Genomic DNA, 20721 nt, shown 5'->3' with positions numbered 1-20721 from the left:
AACAATTTCAAGATATAGGTTGGCTGCTCCAATGAAAAACAACGATAGAAATCGATTACACTGTAATGTCTGTGAGATAGCTTCAAATGCAATGGCTGTAAATAACTTAGTCGAAAAAGATGTTAAAATTTGTTTAAAACCTGGTTTTTGAGGATATGTAAGAAATAGAATAATACATTTGTATGTGTTAAATACCATTTATCTCTCAACTCGTTTAAATACGTATCAAACTCACATTCGCTCATTAGATACATTTTAAAAACAACTCGTGAGATAAATGGTATCTAACGGCCACTCATGTATTATTCTCTATTTAACAATAAATGAAATTTGATTGTAATCGGTGGTGTAGTTTTATAGTTTTAGTTTAATAAGTTGTTTTTTTAATAGAGAACGAAGTACCGTTCTCAATGTTTTTGACATGTGGTGACCTCTTTGGTACCTCAATGACCGTTCTCTACTTACTTCGATTCCTGTAACAACTCTGAAAACCAAACTCTAAAACGAGTTCCCATGTGAGACCGTTTATATTACAAAGAGTATGTTTTCAATCATACAAGTAGCAATATAAATGGTCTCACATGGAAACGAGTATAGTATTTTATTTATTACACTGCACTTCAATTAATGAACAAACATTACACAAATAACTTCCAAAATAACCAAGTAAACAAGACCAGGAAAATGATGTCGCTCACTTTAATTAGCTATTTATAAAACAAAATATGCATCAATAAAGTTTACACAAACAATATTATAAACATATTCAAGGCTAAACAAAATTATTAAAAAATATATTTTGTTAAATTATGCTGCTAACATTAATTATAAGAACTGACAGCAAGCATTTTTCTGATTTAAAAATACAAATTGAAAGAACCATGCTCACACTTTTTGCATGAACTTCTATGCGGAGTTGTACTGTGTGACACAGTCAATCACCTGATCAGGAAGGAAGGAAGGAAATGCACTTAACACATTCTATTTATGGTTATATGGTTAAAGACCACACAGATACTGAGAAAGAAAACCCGCTGTCGCCACTTCATGGGCTATTCTTTTCGATTAGCAGCAAGGGATCTTTTATATGCACCATCACATAGACAAGGTAAATACATACCACAGCCTTTGATATACCAGTCGTGGTGCTCTGGCTGGAACGAGAAATAGCCCAATGGGCCCACCGACGGGGATCTATCCCAGACCGACTGCGCATCGAGCGGGTGCTTTACCACTGGGCTACACCCGCCCCTACACCTGGATCATAACCTATCAAAAGACATATTCCACAATGTGAACAGACGATAATTATGCCGCAAAAGTTAGTTGTTTTGTTTGACAACACCACTAGAGCACATGGATTTATTAATCATTGACTATTGGATGTCAAACATTTGGTCATTTTGATATATAGTCTTAAGAGAGAAAACCTGCCACATTTTCCCATTAGTAGCAAGGGATTTTTTATATGCACCATCCCACAGACAGGATAACACATACCACAGCCTTTGATAAATCAGTCACGGTGTACTGACTGAAATAAGAAAATAGCTCAATGGGCCCACCGACGGGGATCGATCCTAGACTGACCACACATGAGGTGAATGCTTTACCATTGGGCAGGACCATAGCTTCATATGCAGACAACACAATGTGGATAGAGGTGAGCTAAGGTATGGTGAGCGAAGGGGCAAGTTAAAAGCATGCTAGGTTGTTTTGTTTACTACATTATATTATAAAACAATGTATTATTAAGCATTAGCAGAAGGACGACTGTTATCCAAAGAGTTCAACACAAAGACATCCTTTTTATTTTATGACATTGGTGATAAATGTGGAGTATCCTTTAAGGACTTGGTGACAACTGGGATCCGTCTGAAATTGAAATTACACAAGCTAAGTTGTAAAATAGGCAAGCTGTGAGATTTTTCCAACCAGTTACAGAGAGAGAGAGAGAGAGAGAGAGAGAGAGAGAGAGAGAGAGAGAGAGAGAGAGAGAGAGAGAGAGAGAGAGAGAGAGAGAGAGAGAGAGAGAGAGAGAGAGAGAGCAGAGAGAGAGAGAGAGAGAGAGAGAGAGAGAGAGAGAGAGAGAGAGAGAGAGAGAGAGAGAGAGAGAGAGAGAGAGAGAGAGAGAGAGAGAGAGAAGATAAGAGAGAGACAGAGAGAGAGAGATAAAGAAAGAGAGAGAGAGATACAGAGAGATACAGGGAAAGAGAAATAAAAGAAAGAGAGCAAGAGGGAGGGAGACAGAGACGGGGGGGGGGGGGGGGAGAGAAACAGAGAAGAGAGATAGAGGGATAAAGAGAATAGGAGGAAAAAGGGGGAGAGAAAAGGTGTGTGTCAATAGAATGGTGATGTTATGGGGTCAGTACATTTGGGCAAGACATGATACACTTGTACTGGTTTATAACCTCCTAATGATGAGTTGTCGAGTGGGTAATAATCTAATAAACAAGTACAAGTCCTTGTAATAAAATTGAATAATCAATGAATAGTGAGTGTTCAAAATACACCAATATTAATACATGCATCAAAGGGACTATCCTGAGTTTTTAGCCCTAGCCAGATTGCATTTATTTTCTCCCTAACAAAATAAACACACACCCTGCTTTTACAAAAAAACCACACAAAAAAACACCACTACTTTAGCACATTTTCTTCACATAAGGAGAATGACAGCTTAAAGGTGCTCATGCAATCACAGATTTAGTGGGCCTTATTTCTCTAAACATGGATTATAAATGGAAATTACATTAATTTGTAATACCAAACCTAGTTATTGTATGATCCAAAACATTTTAATTGAACTACGATGGAGGGAATTCTATGACACGCTTCATTTGTAGGTAGATAGCCTATCTGATCCTGTGATACTTCAACATCACGTACCATGATGTTAAAACCTGTCCAACTCATGATTTGTTGGGCGGAAAGTTCTACCTGTCGAGTGAGAAACCATACCATATTCTTTATGCGAGCTTGCATTACGGCACTGATATGATCTGTTTCATCTGTTTGTAAAGGCTGTGGCCCGACCTTTTCTCCAGTGATATATATGGGAAGTTCTATGTCGGGTACAGTTATGCTTCGTGATTTTGACTTCGTGATTTGAGGAATATTTGGTTTAAAGGGTTCAGGTCCAAAGACCATAGGTTGAACGGCTATTCCATTAACCCTGTGCGAAGTACCAGCCCTGGTCAATGTTTCCTCTGATCTGTCAATATTATCCCAAGCTAACGTTGTAAAAACGTGTGGTTTGATGTTATTAGGAAGAACTGCATTGCCCTCTCCTGCTGCCAGTTTTGCCAAGCATAGTGCTGTTTCATTCTCTTCAACAAGGGTGTACAAGACTCCATGACCTAAGCGATTCAATGCTTGGATAAGCTCAACATTCCCTGTTAGTGCTTTTAAAACACATGGTAACAAGATATGTTTTGGTGGAATCTTGGATCCATTGCTGACAGCGTATATGTAATCTTGTGAAAATGAATCCATATGAGCCACATACATCGTTCGGATGTCTTCTTAGGAGCAACTTCACCAGTAAGGAGAGTTAACAGGAATATCTTCAAAACATCTGGTATGTTACTACATGATTCTTTTATTGAAGATGGTAAAAAGGGCCATGGTTTTGATACAGTCATAGATTTTATGGATGATCTGATCTTGAGTGCTGCTCCCTTGATAATTTGCTTGGTACCAGACGAATCCTTCAATACGGCCAGTTCATTCTTGAGCTGCTGATTCTCTTTTGCAAGATCATATATTGTCGGGTTATCAGGGAAAACCAGAAGCTTGCCCATCTTATCAGGAATTATGTGGAGTGAAGAACCAAATTCGTCTTCAAGATTCCTTCTTATGTGTTTCTTTGTTGAATCCTTTACTGCGATGTTGTATTGCACTAACCTATTGGTCAGTTCGACAAGCTTTATAACCTATGGGGAAGGAAACAAAGTAGCACGAATGTACAGGAATAGTTTACTGTATGCTTCTTTCTCAACATGCATGTATTTACTATCAGTATTTTCTGATAAATCTACAGTATTTTCAAGTTTCTTCTTGTAGGCTGTATATGAATATACTTTGTAACACGACTTATGATAATGTGCCTCTGCAGCTACCAATTCTCTGGATACTATAGCCAATACTTCTGGTCATTCTTCTGCAGTGCTGTCTGTCGCACCATTTCATCAGCACGGAGCTCTACACATTTTGACAATGGTTCTCTGGTACGGGTAGCTTTGACATACTTTGTAGACTTGTCGCAAAATATGCAAAGTTCAGGGAGTAACGTAGAACTAGTTGACTGCATAGCATTTCGTGTTGAAGAACGACGTTTGGCATCCACTTCTTCTGTCATTCCTTCTTGTGCCAGCTTATCTAGTTCCCTCTTCATAATAAAATACTGATGACATTTTCGGTGATAGAATACCTGTGGTACTTCAGTGTCATGCAATGTTTCAGCAATCTGCAGAAGATGTGTGTGTTGTCTCAGTTTTGCAGCTCGCACTAACGACTTCCATGAATCAAGATCCTTAGGTGTGATTAGTGCAGCATGGGGATCTTCATCCGAAACATGAATGATACAAGATGGCACGGACTCCATTCTGAATTGTTTTACTGGTTACGCCAGTAGCCTGTAACTTTTAACAACTGCACAACTGTGTAGATATGACACTCAATGAAATAAAACATTGTAACAGTGTTACTAACACTATTAGTACTACATTGTTAAATTGTGAATCAGTTGACCTTATTTTACAACATATTAAAACATTTTGGGTGGGTATTTTGTAAGCAAAATGTTCTCCCATGTAATGTCTTTGCACATCATATCCACCCCCCACCCCCACCTCCCTCACCCCTGGACGTGCTTTATGCATGTTCCCATACTACATTAATATACACAATTCTTACATTAAATGCAATACATTTTATATTACTGAATAAGCAGGGGGTGTTTTGGGGGAAAGGGGTGATTTTGGTGCGAATTAGTGTGTGTCGTTATTTTGGAGGGGGTGGGGGGGGGGGGTGTTCAAAGTGGAATACAACACTTAAGCTACTACTTCCAGCTTGCTATCAGGCAGAAATGAACTCCAGGGATATATACCTTTCTAATGATACCAAAAAACCTTGGTCAGCTCTCTGGTACCGGTTGACCCCCTGGCCTGATGGACTATTAGTATGTACATGTATTCCTCCTGTTCCAGATGGTTCGGTAATATAGATCAATCAAATACTTATTTACCCCTATGTACATTTTTTGCTGTGAATATAGCCAGCCGTCATTAGTGGAGGCTGTATATACAGCAGTCGTATATATAGTCACATCGTATATAAACACTGTCTAGTTCAGAGTATTTTTTTTTAAATATAACAATTCCTATCCCAAGTCAGCTGTTTGCATGAAATGAATTTGACAAGATGGAAAATGAAGGTGTTTGTGATACAGATGTAACTAACAATAAATTTACCTATAGATGCAAAGGCCTAACTAGTCGAAATTGTCGATGTTTAACATGCTTCTGTTACTAAAATAAATTAATGTATAAGCTTATTATCATTCAGTACATATTTTTATTAATTTTTAATAACTTATTTTCATTGTTGTTTTTGTCTATTTACCTACATCGCAGAGGACGGTCAAGCGTTCTCGTTACATGAGCTTGGTAAATCGCTTTGACACTGCGGTTATTCGGGGGATGCCCGTCATGTGACTCAAAATAATACGTCACACCTCTGCTCTCCAAATAGCCGTTATTTTTCTCTGAATTATGGACCGTTGACATAATTCAGTAATTTTTTAATAAAATATCAATAATAAGTGGAATATGCTGGTTATGTAGATGGTACTTTTAGGTACAAATCAAATGTATATATTGTCATATAATACTTTGTTGGGTCAATAATTAGGTCAACCATCCATGATTGAGCACCTTTAAAGCCTGTGAGCCTGATGTTGATTACTATGGGTAAAATAACATAATTTATTATCCCATATGGTTAAACCTGTTTTGGTACATATCACTAGAATGCGATGACGTAATATGACTGCCGCACTACAACCGAACCAGAATGTTAATCAAAAGAGTTTAGTGATCTAAATTGAAATCAATTAATAGGTAATAAATAGGATATTAAAATAGCATCCATTTCATATCATGTTTATGTCCCTCATGAAATAACTTTCATTATCACTCGCTAAAGCTTGTAACAACTGAACATTATTTCACGAGGGACATAAACATGATATGAAATGGATGCTTGATTAATATGCTATAAATAATAAATGACTTACTTTTGAGATAACGATTTTCATTTTCTACAGCTTTCAAGTCATCTGCAAATTGCAATTTAGAATTTAAAAAAAATTAAACTTAAAAAAGAAGAAGTCATTGATCATGAGACACTCATGCAAACATACATGCTTGAAAACACACATGGAAACATCAAAACATACTTGTGCATTCTCACATAAACACATGCACACATTCACCCACGCACCCACCCATACAAATGCAAACATGCACACAAACACAAACACAAAACCACACACACAGACAGACACACACACACACACACACACACACACACACAGACACACACACACACACACAGACACACAGACACACACACAGACACACAAAGCGTACCCAGGCCAAATTTACAATGCCTGTATTTCTTAAACGCAGGTGTTTAGCGTTGTAAATGCATGTAGTTACTTAAACACCTGTTTTTCACTTACTTGTGTGTAACTACATGCATTTACAATGCTTAAACACCTGTTTTTCACTTACTTGTGTGTAACTACATGCATTTACAATGCTTAAACACCTGTTTTTCACTTACTTGTGTGTAACTACATGCATTTACAATGCTTAAACACCTGTTTTTCACTTACTTGTGTGTAACTACATGCATTTACACTAGAGCACATTTAAAAACATTTTGTAATTTTGACATACATGTATACATATACAGTCTTAGATTAATAGCATGGGATGTTCTATATGCACCATGCCAGACAAGATTGATAGCATGGGATGTTCTATATGCACCATGCCAGACAAGAATGTAACATACCACGGACTTTGGTATACCAATCGTAGTGTGTTAAACTGCATATGTTCAGGCACAACAATTAGTCTGTTTTCATTCTGGGCTTTTAACCTCACAAGTTTGGGTGCAACATTTGTTTTGTGTTCTTTCTATCAGGCATTAAGAGGTAAAGTTAAAAAATTAGTTTTGTTTAACGACACCACTAGAGCACGTACATTGATTTATTAATCATCGCTATTGGATATCAAACATTTAGTAAATTTGACATATAATCTTAGAGAGGAAACATGCTACATTTTTTTTGATGCGTGGTCGGTCAGGGATCGATCCCCGTCGGTGGGCCCATTGGGCTATTTCTCATCACAGCCAGTGCACCACGACTGGTATATCAAAGGCCGTGGTATGTGCTATCCTGTTCGTGGGATGGTACATATAAAAGATCCCTTGCTACTGATGGAAAAATTATCGTTCTTGCAATTTTCTGATGCCTGCTTCAAGATTAAAATGTCAGAAGCAAACAATACTTTTAATTCCACAAAATGAATTTCGAGTCTTGGGTATAGGGCCCCCTTCTTTAGTAGCAAGTTTAGGAAAGAGTTAAAGAAATATCTACATCCTTCTACTTACTCCTTAATGCTTTGATTTGATACAGAAGTCCAATTCTGTCCTGAAATGATGTGCCTGCCTTAGCACTAAATGACAAAGCCTGTATTGCTTTATCCAGCTCCGCTGTAAATAATAATAATTAAATTTCCTTTACATTCATTAAAATTTAACAAGTTTGTTAATTTCTCGATGAACATAAAAATAATGTCAGGTAGCGTCAAATCTGAGGATATCACTTTATATTGGCACTTCGTCTTAGTGAGCGTTGTTGTTTAGTACCAAAACAATAATTCAAAATAAAATATACCGATGGAAAGAAATAAAGGATCAAACAGATAGCAACAACAAATAATGACTGCATCAAAAATGATTTCATATTGTCAGACGTTGACTGGGAACATATAGGCAGCACTTTCAACACTACAGACATTCGACACTACAGACATTCAACACTACAGACATTCAACACTACAGACACTACAGACATTCAACACTACAGACATTCAATCCCACATTACAACTTGGTATGAAATACAGACATTACTACGCTAGTAGTGAATTAAATTTGGTCTACAATTTGATGTGTTCCTTTATTTCTTTCCATCCGTATATGAACTTTTAGTGTTATTATTAGTAAGTCGGGCTTATGTTTCAAATTTAATTGTAAGGATTGTCTGTTATTTCTTTTACGTTCATCCAGGTATGAAAAAAAAAATTCAACTACTGATTCACACAGTCTGCGAATGATTTGTTTGGTTCATACCCCAATGACGGTAAAAGAAATAATGACTTATAGCTACCTATATACAGCATTCAGATGCAAAAAAACCCCAAAATGTTAGTAAAAAATTGCATTACATACATGTAACTACAGGGTTGCAGAATATTAAGTACTCGCCCGCTTGCCAAATGCGTGAAAAAAATTTGATGGACGAGTTAAAAAATACAACTACCAGTCCAATTGTCTACCTATCTCTTTGATTTGGTTTACCACATGATGTTGATCACTTACCAAGTGTTCTTAATAATGTTTTGTCAATATATCTACATACATGTATATAATTTGAAGACACTGTGTATTATAATACTGTTAACAATATATTGTTCTCTAGACTGGCGGAGCAGTAGTAATTCTGGTGGGCTAGTAAATGTTAGTTGGTTCTGGTCCGGCGGGCTAGTTAAACATTTTCCCTTTCTGCACCCCTGTAACTATGTCCAGTACATCCACTCACCTACACATAACCTATGGTTCTAAACCCCGCACTAACAACAGCACTATGTAACTATGTCCAGTACATCCACTCACCTACACATAACCTATGGTTCTAAACCCCGCACTAACAACAGCACTATGTAACTATGTCCAGTACATCCACTCACCTACACATAACCTATGGTTCTAAACCCCGCACTAACAACAGCACTATGTAACTATGTCCAGTACATCCACTCACCTGCACATAACCTATGGTTCTAAACCCCGCACTAACAACAGCACCCCTGTAACTATGTCCAGTACATCCACTCACCTCCACATAACCTATGGTTCTAAACCCCGCACTAACAACAGCACCCCTGTAACTATGTCCAGTACATCCACTCACCTCCACATAACCTATGGTTCTAAACCCCGCACTAACAACAGCACTATGTAACTATGTCCAGTACATCCACTCACCTACACATAACCTATGGTTCTAAACCCCGCACTAACAACAGCACTATGTAACTATGTCCAGTACATCCACTCACCTGCACATAACCTATGGTTCTAAACCCCGCACTAACAACAGCACTATGTAACTATGTCCAGTACATCCACTCACCTGCACATAACCTATGGTTCTAAACCCCACACTAACAACAGCACTATGTAACTATGTCCAGTACATCCACTCACCTGCACATAACCTATGGTTCTAAACCCCGCACTAACAACAGCACTATGTAACTATGTCCAGTACATCCACTCACCTGCACATAACCTATGGTTCTAAACCCCGCACTAACAACAGCACTATGTAACTATGTCCAGTACATCCACTCACCTGCACATAACCTATGGTTCTAAACCCCGCACTAACAACAGCACTATGTAACTATGTCTAGTACATCCACTCACCTACACATAACCTATGGTTCTAAACCCCGCACTAACAACAGCACTATGTAACTATGTCCAGTACATCCACTCACCTGCACATAACCTATGGTTCTAAACCCCGCACTAACAACAGCACTATGTAACTATGTCCAGTACATCCACTCACCTGCACATAACCTATGGTTCTAAACCCCGCACTAACAACAGCACTATGTAACTATGTCCAGTACATCCACTCACCTCCACATAACCTATGGTTCTAAACCCCGCACTAACAACAGCACTATGTAACTATGTCCAGTACATCCACTCACCTACACATAACCTATGGTTCTAAACCCCGCACTAACAACAGCACTATGTAACTATGTCCAGTACATCCACTCACCTACACATAACCTATGGTTCTAAACCCCGCACTAACAACAGCACTATGTAACTATGTCCAGTACATCCACTCACCTACACATAACCTATGGTTCTAAACCCCGCACTAACAACAGCACTATGTAACTATGTCCAGTACATCCACTCACCTGCACATAACCTATGGTTCTAAACCCCGCACTAACAACAGCACTATGTAACTATGTCCAGTACATCCACTCACCTACACATAACCTATGGTTCTAAACCCCGCACTAACAACAGCACTATGTAACTATGTCCAGTACATCCACTCACCTGCACATAACCTATGGTTCTAAACCCCGCACTAACAACAGCACTATGTAACTATGTCCAGTACATCCACTCACCTACACATAACCTATGGTTCTCACCTGCACATAACCTATGGTTCTAAACCCCGCACTAACAACAGCACTATGTAACTATGTCCAGTACATCCACTCACCTGCACATAACCTATGGTTCTAAACCCCGCACTAACAACAGCACTATGTAACTATGTCCAGTACATCCACTCACCTACACATAACCTATGGTTCTAAACCCCGCACTAACAACAGCACTATGTAACTATGTCCAGTACATCCACTCACCTGCACATAACCTATGGTTCTAAACCCCGCACTAACAACAGCACTATGTAACTATGTCCAGTACATCCACTCACCTACACATAACCTATGGTTCTAAACCCCGCACTAACAACAGCACTATGTAACTATGTCCAGTACATCCACTCACCTACACATAACCTATGGTTCTAAACCCCGCACTAACAACAGCACTATGTAACTATGTCCAGTACATCCACTCACCTGCACATAACCTATGGTTCTAAACCCCGCACTAACAACAGCACTATGTAACTATGTCCAGTACATCCACTCACCTGCACATAACCTATGGTTCTAAACCCCGCACTAACAACAGCACTATGTAACTATGTCCAGTACATCCACTCACCTGCACATAACCTATGGTTCTAAACCCCGCACTAACAACAGCACTATGTAACTATGTCCAGTACATCCACTCACCTGCACATAACCTATGGTTCTAAACCCCGCACTAACAACAGCACTATGTAACTATGTCCAGTACATCCACTCACCTGCACATAACCTATGGTTCTAAACCCCGCACTAACAACAGCACTATGTAACTATGTCCAGTACATCCACTCACCTGCACATAACCTATGGTTCTAAACCCCGCACTAACAACAGCACTATGTAACTATGTCCAGTACATCCACTCACCTGCACATAACCTATGGTTCTAAACCCCGCACTAACAACAGCACTATGTAACTATGTCCAGTACATCCACTCACCTACACATAACCTATGGTTCTAAACCCCGCACTAACAACAGCACTATGTAACTATGTCCAGTACATCCACTCACCTACACATAACCTATGGTTCTAAACCCCGCACTAACAACAGCACTATGTAACTATGTCCAGTACATCCACTCACCTGCACATAACCTATGGTTCTAAACCCCGCACTAACAACAGCACTATGTAACTATGTCCAGTACATCCACTCACCTACACATAACCTATGGTTCTCACCTGCACATAACCTATGGTTCTAAACCCCGCACTAACAACAGCACTATGTAACTATGTCCAGTACATCCACTCACCTACACATAACCTATGGTTCTAAACCCCGCACTAACAACAGCACTATGTAACTATGTCCAGTACATCCACTCACCTACACATAACCTATGGTTCTAAACCCCGCACTAACAACAGCACTATGTAACTATGTCCAGTACATCCACTCACCTGCACATAACCTATGGTTCTAAACCCCGCACTAACAACAGCACTATGTAACTATGTCCAGTACATCCACTCACCTACACATAACCTATGGTTCTAAACCCCGCACTAACAACAGCACTATGTAACTATGTCCAGTACATCCACTCACCTACACATAACCTATGGTTCTAAACCCCGCACTAACAACAGCACTATGTAACTATGTCCAGTACATCCACTCACCTGCACATAACCTATGGTTCTAAACCCCGCACTAACAACAGCACTATGTAACTATGTCCAGTACATCCACTCACCTACACATAACCTATGGTTCTAAACCCCGCACTAACAACAGCACTATGTAACTATGTCCAGTACATCCACTCACCTGCACATAACCTATGGTTCTAAACCCCGCACTAACAACAGCACTATGTAACTATGTCCAGTACATCCACTCACCTACACATAACCTATGGTTCTAAACCCCGCACTAACAACAGCACTATGTAACTATGTCCAGTACATCCACTCACCTGCACATAACCTATGGTTCTAAACCCCGCACTAACAACAGCACTATGTAACTATGTCCAGTACATCCACTCACCTGCACATAACCTATGGTTCTAAACCCCGCACTAACAACAGCACTATGTAACTATGTCCAGTACATCCACTCACCTACACATAACCTATGGTTCTAAACCCCGCACTAACAACAGCACTATGTAACTATGTCCAGTACATCCACTCACCTGCACATAACCTATGGTTCTAAACCCCGCACTAACAACAGCACTATGTAACTATGTCCAGTACATCCACTCACCTACACATAACCTATGGTTCTAAACCCCGCACTAACAACAGCACTATGTAACTATGTCCAGTACATCCACTCACCTGCACATAACCTATGGTTCTAAACCCCGCACTAACAACAGCACTATGTAACTATGTCCAGTACATCCACTCACCTACACATAACCTATGGTTCTAAACCCCGCACTAACAACAGCACTATGTAACTATGTCCAGTACATCCACTCACCTGCACATAACCTATGGTTCTAAACCCCGCACTAACAACAGCACTATGTAACTATGTCCAGTACATCCACTCACCTGCACATAACCTATGGTTCTAAACCCCGCACTAACAACAGCACTATGTAACTATGTCCAGTACATCCACTCACCTGCACATAACCTATGGTTCTAAACCCCGCACTAACAACAGCACTATGTAACTATGTCCAGTACATCCACTCACCTGCACATAACCTATGGTTCTAAACCCCGCACTAACAACAGCACTATGTAACTATGTCCAGTACATCCACTCACCTGCACATAACCTATGGTTCTAAACCCCGCACTAACAACAGCACTATGTAACTATGTCCAGTACATCCACTCACCTGCACATAACCTATGGTTCTAAACCCCGCACTAACAACAGCACTATGTAACTATGTCCAGTACATCCACTCACCTGCACATAACCTATGGTTCTAAACCCCGCACTAACAACAGCACTATGTAACTATGTCCAGTACATCCACTCACCTGCACATAACCTATGGTTCTAAACCCCGCACTAACAACAGCACTATGTAACTATGTCCAGTACATCCACTCACCTGCACATAACCTATGGTTCTAAACCCCGCACTAACAACAGCACTATGTAACTATGTCCAGTACATCCACTCACCTGCACATAACCTATGGTTCTAAACCCCGCACTAACAACAGCACTATGTAACTATGTCCAGTACATCCACTCACCTGCACATAACCTATGGTTCTAAACCCCGCACTAACAACAGCACTATGTAACTATGTCCAGTACATCCACTCACCTGCACATAACCTATGGTTCTAAACCCCGCACTAACAACAGCACTATGTAACTATGTCCAGTACATCCACTCACCTGCACATAACCTATGGTTCTAAACCCCGCACTAACAACAGCACTATGTAACTATGTCCAGTACATCCACTCACCTGCACATAACCTATGGTTCTAAACCCCGCACTAACAACAGCACTATGTAACTATGTCCAGTACATCCACTCACCTGCACATAACCTATGGTTCTAAACCCCGCACTAACAACAGCACTATGTAACTATGTCCAGTACATCCACTCACCTGCACATAACCTATGGTTCTAAACCCCGCACTAACAACAGCACTATGTAACTATGTCCAGTACATCCACTCACCTGCACATAACCTATGGTTCTAAACCCCGCACTAACAACAGCACTATGTAACTATGTCCAGTACATCCACTCACCTGCACATAACCTATGGTTCTAAACCCCGCACTAACAACAGCACTATGTAACTATGTCCAGTACATCCACTCACCTGCACATAACCTATGGTTCTAAACCCCGCACTAACAACAGCACTATGTAACTATGTCCAGTACATCCACTCACCTGCACATAACCTATGGTTCTAAACCCCGCACTAACAACAGCACTATGTAACTATGTCCAGTACATCCACTCACCTGCACATAACCTATGGTTCTAAACCCCGCACTAACAACAGCACTATGTAACTATGTCCAGTACATCCACTCACCTGCACATAACCTATGGTTCTAAACCCCGCACTAACAACAGCACTATGTAACTATGTCCAGTACATCCACTCACCTGCACATAACCTATGGTTCTAAACCCCGCACTAACAACCTATGTCCAGTACATCCACTCACTAACAACAGCACTAAACCCCGCACTATGTCCAGTACATCCACTCACCTACACATAACCTATGGTTCTAAACCCCGCACTAACAACAGCACTATGTAACTATGTCCAGTACATCCACTCACCTACACATAACCTATGGTTCTAAACCCCGCACTAACAACAGCACTATGTAACTATGTCCAGTACATCCACTCACCTACACATAACCTATGGTTCTAAACCCCGCACTAACAACAGCACTATGTAACTATGTCCAGTACATCCACTCACCTGCACATAACCTATGGTTCTAAACCCCGCACTAACAACAGCACTATGTAACTATGTCCAGTACATCCACTCACCTACACATAACCTATGGTTCTAAACCCCGCACTAACAACAGCACTATGTAACTATGTCCAGTACATCCACTCACCTACACATAACCTATGGTTCTAAACCCCGCACTAACAACAGCACTATGTAACTATGTCCAGTACATCCACTCACCTACACATAACCTATGGTTCTAAACCCCGCACTAACAACAGCACTATGTAACTATGTCCAGTACATCCACTCACCTGCACATAACCTATGGTTCTAAACCCCGCACTAACAACAGCACTATGTAACTATGTCCAGTACATCCACTCACCTGCACATAACCTATGGTTCTAAACCCCGCACTAACAACAGCACTATGTAACTATGTCCAGTACATCCACTCACCTGCACATAACCTATGGTTCTAAACCCCGCACTAACAACAGCACTATGTAACTATGTCCAGTACATCCACTCACCTGCACATAACCTATGGTTCTAAACCCCGCACTAACAACAGCACTATGTAACTATGTCCAGTACATCCACTCACCTGCACATAACCTATGGTTCTAAACCCCGCACTAACAACAGCACTATGTAACTATGTCCAGTACATCCACTCACCTGCACATAACCTATGGTTCTAAACCCCGCACTAACAACAGCACTATGTAACTATGTCCAGTACATCCACTCACCTGCACATAACCTATGGTTCTAAACCCCGCACTAACAACAGCACTATGTAACTATGTCCAGTACATCCACTCACCTGCACATAACCTATGGTTCTAAACCCCGCACTAACAACAGCACTATGTAACTATGTCCAGTACATCCACTCACCTGCACATAACCTATGGTTCTAAACCCCGCACTAACAACAGCACTATGTAACTATGTCCAGTACATCCACTCACCTGCACATAACCTATGGTTCTAAACCCCGCACTAACAACAGCACTATGTAACTATGTCCAGTACATCCACTCACCTGCACATAACCTATGGTTCTAAACCCCGCACTAACAACAGCACTATGTAACTATGTCCAGTACATCCACTCACCTGCACATAACCTATGGTTCTAAACCCCGCACTAACAACAGCACTATGTAACTATGTCCAGTACATCCACTCACCTGCACATAACCTATGGTTCTAAACCCCGCACTAACAACAGCACTATGTAACTATGTCCAGTACATCCACTCACCTGCACATAACCTATGGTTCTAAACCCCGCACTAACAACAGCACTATGTAACTATGTCCAGTACATCCACTCACCTACACATAACCTATGGTTCTCACCTGCACATAACCTATGGTTCTAAACCCCGCACTAACAACAGCACTATGTAACTATGTCCAGTACATCCACTCACCTGCACATAACCTATGGTTCTAAACCCCGCACTAACAACAGCACTATGTAACTATGTCCAGTACATCCACTCACCTGCACATAACCTATGGTTCTAAACCCCGCACTAACAACAGCACTATGTAACTATGTCCAGTACATCCACTCACCTGCACATAACCTATGGTTCTAAACCCCGCACTAACAACAGCACTATGTAACTATGTCCAGTACATCCACTCACCTGCACATAACCTATGGTTCTAAACCCCGCACTAACAACAGCACTATGTAACTATGTCCAGTACATCCACTCACCTGCACATAACCTATGGTTCTAAACCCCGCACTAACAACAGCACTATGTAACTATGTCCAGTACATCCACTCACCTGCACATAACCTATGGTTCTAAACCCCGCACTAACAACAGCACTATGTAACTATGTCCAGTACATCCACTCACCTGCACATAACCTATGGTTCTAAACCCCGCACTAACAACAGCACTATGTAACTATGTCCAGTACATCCACTCACCTGCACATAACCTATGGTTCTAAACCCCGCACTAACAACAGCACTATGTAACTATGTCCAGTACATCCACTCACCTGCACATAACCTATGGTTCTAAACCCCGCACTAACAACAGCACTATGTAACTATGTCCAGTACATCCACTCACCTGCACATAACCTATGGTTCTAAACCCCGCACTAACAACAGCACTATGTAACTATGTCCAGTACATCCACTCACCTGCACATAACCTATGGTTCTAAACCCCGCACTAACAACAGCACTATGTAACTATGTCCAGTACATCCACTCACCTGCACATAACCTATGGTTCTAAACCCCGCACTAACAACAGCACTATGTAACTATGTCCAGTACATCCACTCACCTGCACATAACCTATGGTTCTAAACCCCGCAGTACATCCACTCACCTACACATAACCTATGGTTCTAAACCCCGCACTAACAACAGCACTATGTAACTATGTCCAGTACATCCACTCACCTCCACATAACCTATGGTTCTAAACCCCGCACTAACAACAGCACTATGTAACTATGTCCAGTACATCCACTCACCTACACATAACCTATGGTTCTAAACCCCGCACTAACAACAGCACTATGTAACTATGTCCAGTACATCCACTCACCTGCACATAACCTATGGTTCTAAACCCCGCACTAACAACAGCACTATGTAACTATGTCCAGTACATCCACTCACCTGCACATAACCTATGGTTCTAAACCCCGCACTAACAACAGCACTATGTAACTACCAGTACATCCACTCACCTGCACATAACCTATGGTTCTAAACCCCGCACTAACAAACTATGTAACTATGTCCAGTACATCCACTCACCTGCACATAACCTATGGTTCTAAACCCCGCACTAACAAACTATGTAACTATGTCCAGTACATCCACTATGCACATAACCTATGGTTCTAAACCCCGCACTAACAACAGCACTATGTAACTATGTCCAGTACATCCACTCACCTGCACATAACCTATGGTTCTAAACCCCGCACTAACAACAGCACTATGTAACTATGTCCAGTACATCCACTCACCTGCACATAACCTATGGTTCTAAACCCCGCACTAACAACAGCACCCCTGTAACTATGTCCAGTACATCCACTCACCTGCACATAACCTATGGTTCTAAACCCCACACTAACAACAGCACTATGTAACTATGTCCAGTACATCCACTCACCTACACATAATCTATGGTTCTAAACCCCACACTAACAACAGCACTATGTAACTATGTCCAGTACATCCACTCACCTGCACATAACCTATGGTTCTAAACCCCGCACTAACAACAGCACTATGTAACTATGTCCAGTACATCCACTCACCTGCACATAACCTATGGTTCTAAACCCCGCACTAACAACAGCACTATGTAACTATGTCCAGTACATCCACTCACCTACACATAACCTATGGTTCTAAACCCCGCACTAACAACCGCACTATGTAACTATGTCCAGTACATCCACTCACCTACACATAACCTATGGTTCTAAACCCCGCACTAACAACAGCACTATGTAACTATGTCCAGTACATCCACTCACCTACACATAACCTATGGTTCTAAACCCCGCACTAACAACAGCACTATGTAACTATGTCCAGTACATCCACTCACCTGCACATAACCTATGGTTCTAAACCCCACACTAACAACAGCACTATGTAACTATGTCCAGTACATCCACTCACCTGCACATAACCTATGGTTCTAAACCCCGCACTAACAACAGCACTATGTAACTATGTCCAGTACATCCACTCACCTACACATAACCTATGGTTCTAAACCCCGCACTAACAACAGCACTATGTAACTATGTCCAGTACATCCACTCACCTACACATAACCTATGGTTCTAAACCCCGCACTAACAACAGCACTATGTAACTATGTCCAGTACATCCACTCACCTGCACATAACCTATGGTTCTAAACCCCGCACTAACAACAGCACTATGTAATATTTCAATGACTCCTAGCTGGCCCCTATTGCATGAAGCGATCTTAGCACTAAGTTCATCTTAAAGGGACAGTCCTGAGTTTACAACCATTAGTATATCGAGTACAACTATTCAACAAAAATAATATAAACAGTTTCTGATGGGTTCCCATGATCACAAGGCATGTAACTGAAAAAGTGTTTCCCATGAAGTTTGAAATCCTATGACCTACATTATGACAGGGCTCAGAATTTAACAAAAGTTTTTTCCACAAAATGTGAAATCATGAGGCCTGTGTTTGTGGTATTATTATTATTATTATTTGTTTTTAACGTATCTTTTTTTTTCAAACATGAGCTGGGAGGTGTATTAAATAAGAATCGAGTCACAGTAACAGACGCTCCTCACCAGCCAGACAGTGTATTCCTAGTAAAAGTGGAAATTGTAGACTCAAATGCATGGACACCTTTTATTTTCAGATTTTTTTCTCTGATGGACCAATTTCCATGCCACCTTGTTACATCAAGCACTGACAGAGTTCGAGCCAATAGGATTGAACTGTATATTTATATATAATTATATGACTACTGTACCTAACAAGTTATCTTTCTGGCCTGTTACCACGGTTAACTCGGATTCCAGTCCTTGAATTCTTGATTGCCTTTCTGACAGTTCAGACTCAAAATCGGCTCTCACAGAACTGAGCTCTGCATCATGCATGGCTTGCACACCTAATGAAGGAGAAAAATAAGAACACAGAATTTGTTAAGTACAAACACAAATATAAATTGCCTCCCCTTCCTATATTTCACCAAGAGTCATTTCCCATGTGCCTAATAGGAATTACAAAAAAAATTAGTTATATATTATGCATGAACGACAAAACCATGGCATTAACATTTTCGAAACTGTCACTTGATCTGCAGAAACAGAAATTGATGTAATACCTAGATCATCACAGTGAATATTGTCAACTGTTTATGTATACTCGGTATATCTCACAGTTAAAAACACAAACTTTAAAGGTACAGACCCTAGTTTTTAAACACTAGCTAAGGCATATTTATCACTATTAGAGCTGTTTATGATCACTGAAATCAAACATTACTTATATTTTATTGTTTAGATTAACCATTTCTGTACAATCAAAGTGTTTCTGGCAGGGGTGGAGAAAATCCCCTTTTTCCCGGTCTGGGACCGATTCTCGATCTCTGAGACTGGAATTATTTTTTTAAAACGTGTGTTTGCCGGTCCCACTTTTGTCATTCTTGTCAGTCCGAAGCACCTGTCCATTTCTATTATTGGAACAAATTCCTATCCGTCAAGTGGACCGGCCTGCCCAGACATCAGTATCTTGTGCATGATTTAAAATAATAAATAAATAGTGGTCAATATGAGGTGGAATGCCAAAGGAAATTTGGGGGAGGTTTGGAGGGGGATCATAACAAAATGAAAATTAATATATAATAAAATTAGGGGCACCCCCCCCCCCCCCCCCCCCCCCCCGATCTGCCTCTGAATAACACCACTCTTGGTGAGTGAGCCACCAAGGTATTACACTCCAATTAAAACAAAGGACCCAGAGTTTGCAACTGGTTACAATCAACACCTGTGTACAGAGCATTGTCAGGTCGAGTGTCCGAGTCTGAGGCAAAAGGCTTTTGTGCAATACAAACTGTTTGAAATAGCATAAAATATAGTGAAATATCTATTAATGTATTTATTGTTGACTGTCCAATGTAGTGTATCCAATAATTACTGGTTATCTCTAGAGCCAGTAGAGGTCAAATTTCCTCCAATCAGTGATGACGT

The 20721-nt window shown here is 40.5% G+C and overlaps 1 protein-coding gene across 2 annotated transcripts in view; it reads right to left on the bottom strand.

Moving 5' to 3' along the window:
* Positions 1–1123: 1123 nt before the first annotated feature.
* Positions 1124–20721, bottom strand: part of LOC121380064 (golgin subfamily A member 6-like protein 22) — a 76295-nt gene continuing 56697 nt past the window's right edge. For both annotated transcript variants that reach the window (XM_041508806.1, XM_041508807.1), the window contains exons 8-11: positions 19503–19640; positions 7687–7788; positions 6299–6340; positions 1124–1875 (exon numbers count right to left, since the gene is read on the bottom strand). In XM_041508806.1, the coding sequence (XP_041364740.1) occupies positions 1847–1875; positions 6299–6340; positions 7687–7788; positions 19503–19640 (311 nt within the window). In that variant the 3' untranslated portion in view covers positions 1124–1846. The remainder of the gene's footprint in view (positions 1876–6298; positions 6341–7686; positions 7789–19502; positions 19641–20721) is intronic.

The sequence above is a fragment of the Gigantopelta aegis genome, chromosome 8 (assembly GCF_016097555.1).
Source record: "Gigantopelta aegis isolate Gae_Host chromosome 8, Gae_host_genome, whole genome shotgun sequence".
Taxonomy (NCBI): domain Eukaryota; kingdom Metazoa; phylum Mollusca; class Gastropoda; order Neomphalida; family Peltospiridae; genus Gigantopelta; species Gigantopelta aegis.
Note: the sequence above shows the minus strand (reverse complement) of the source record. Positions and strands in the feature narration are given on the sequence as shown.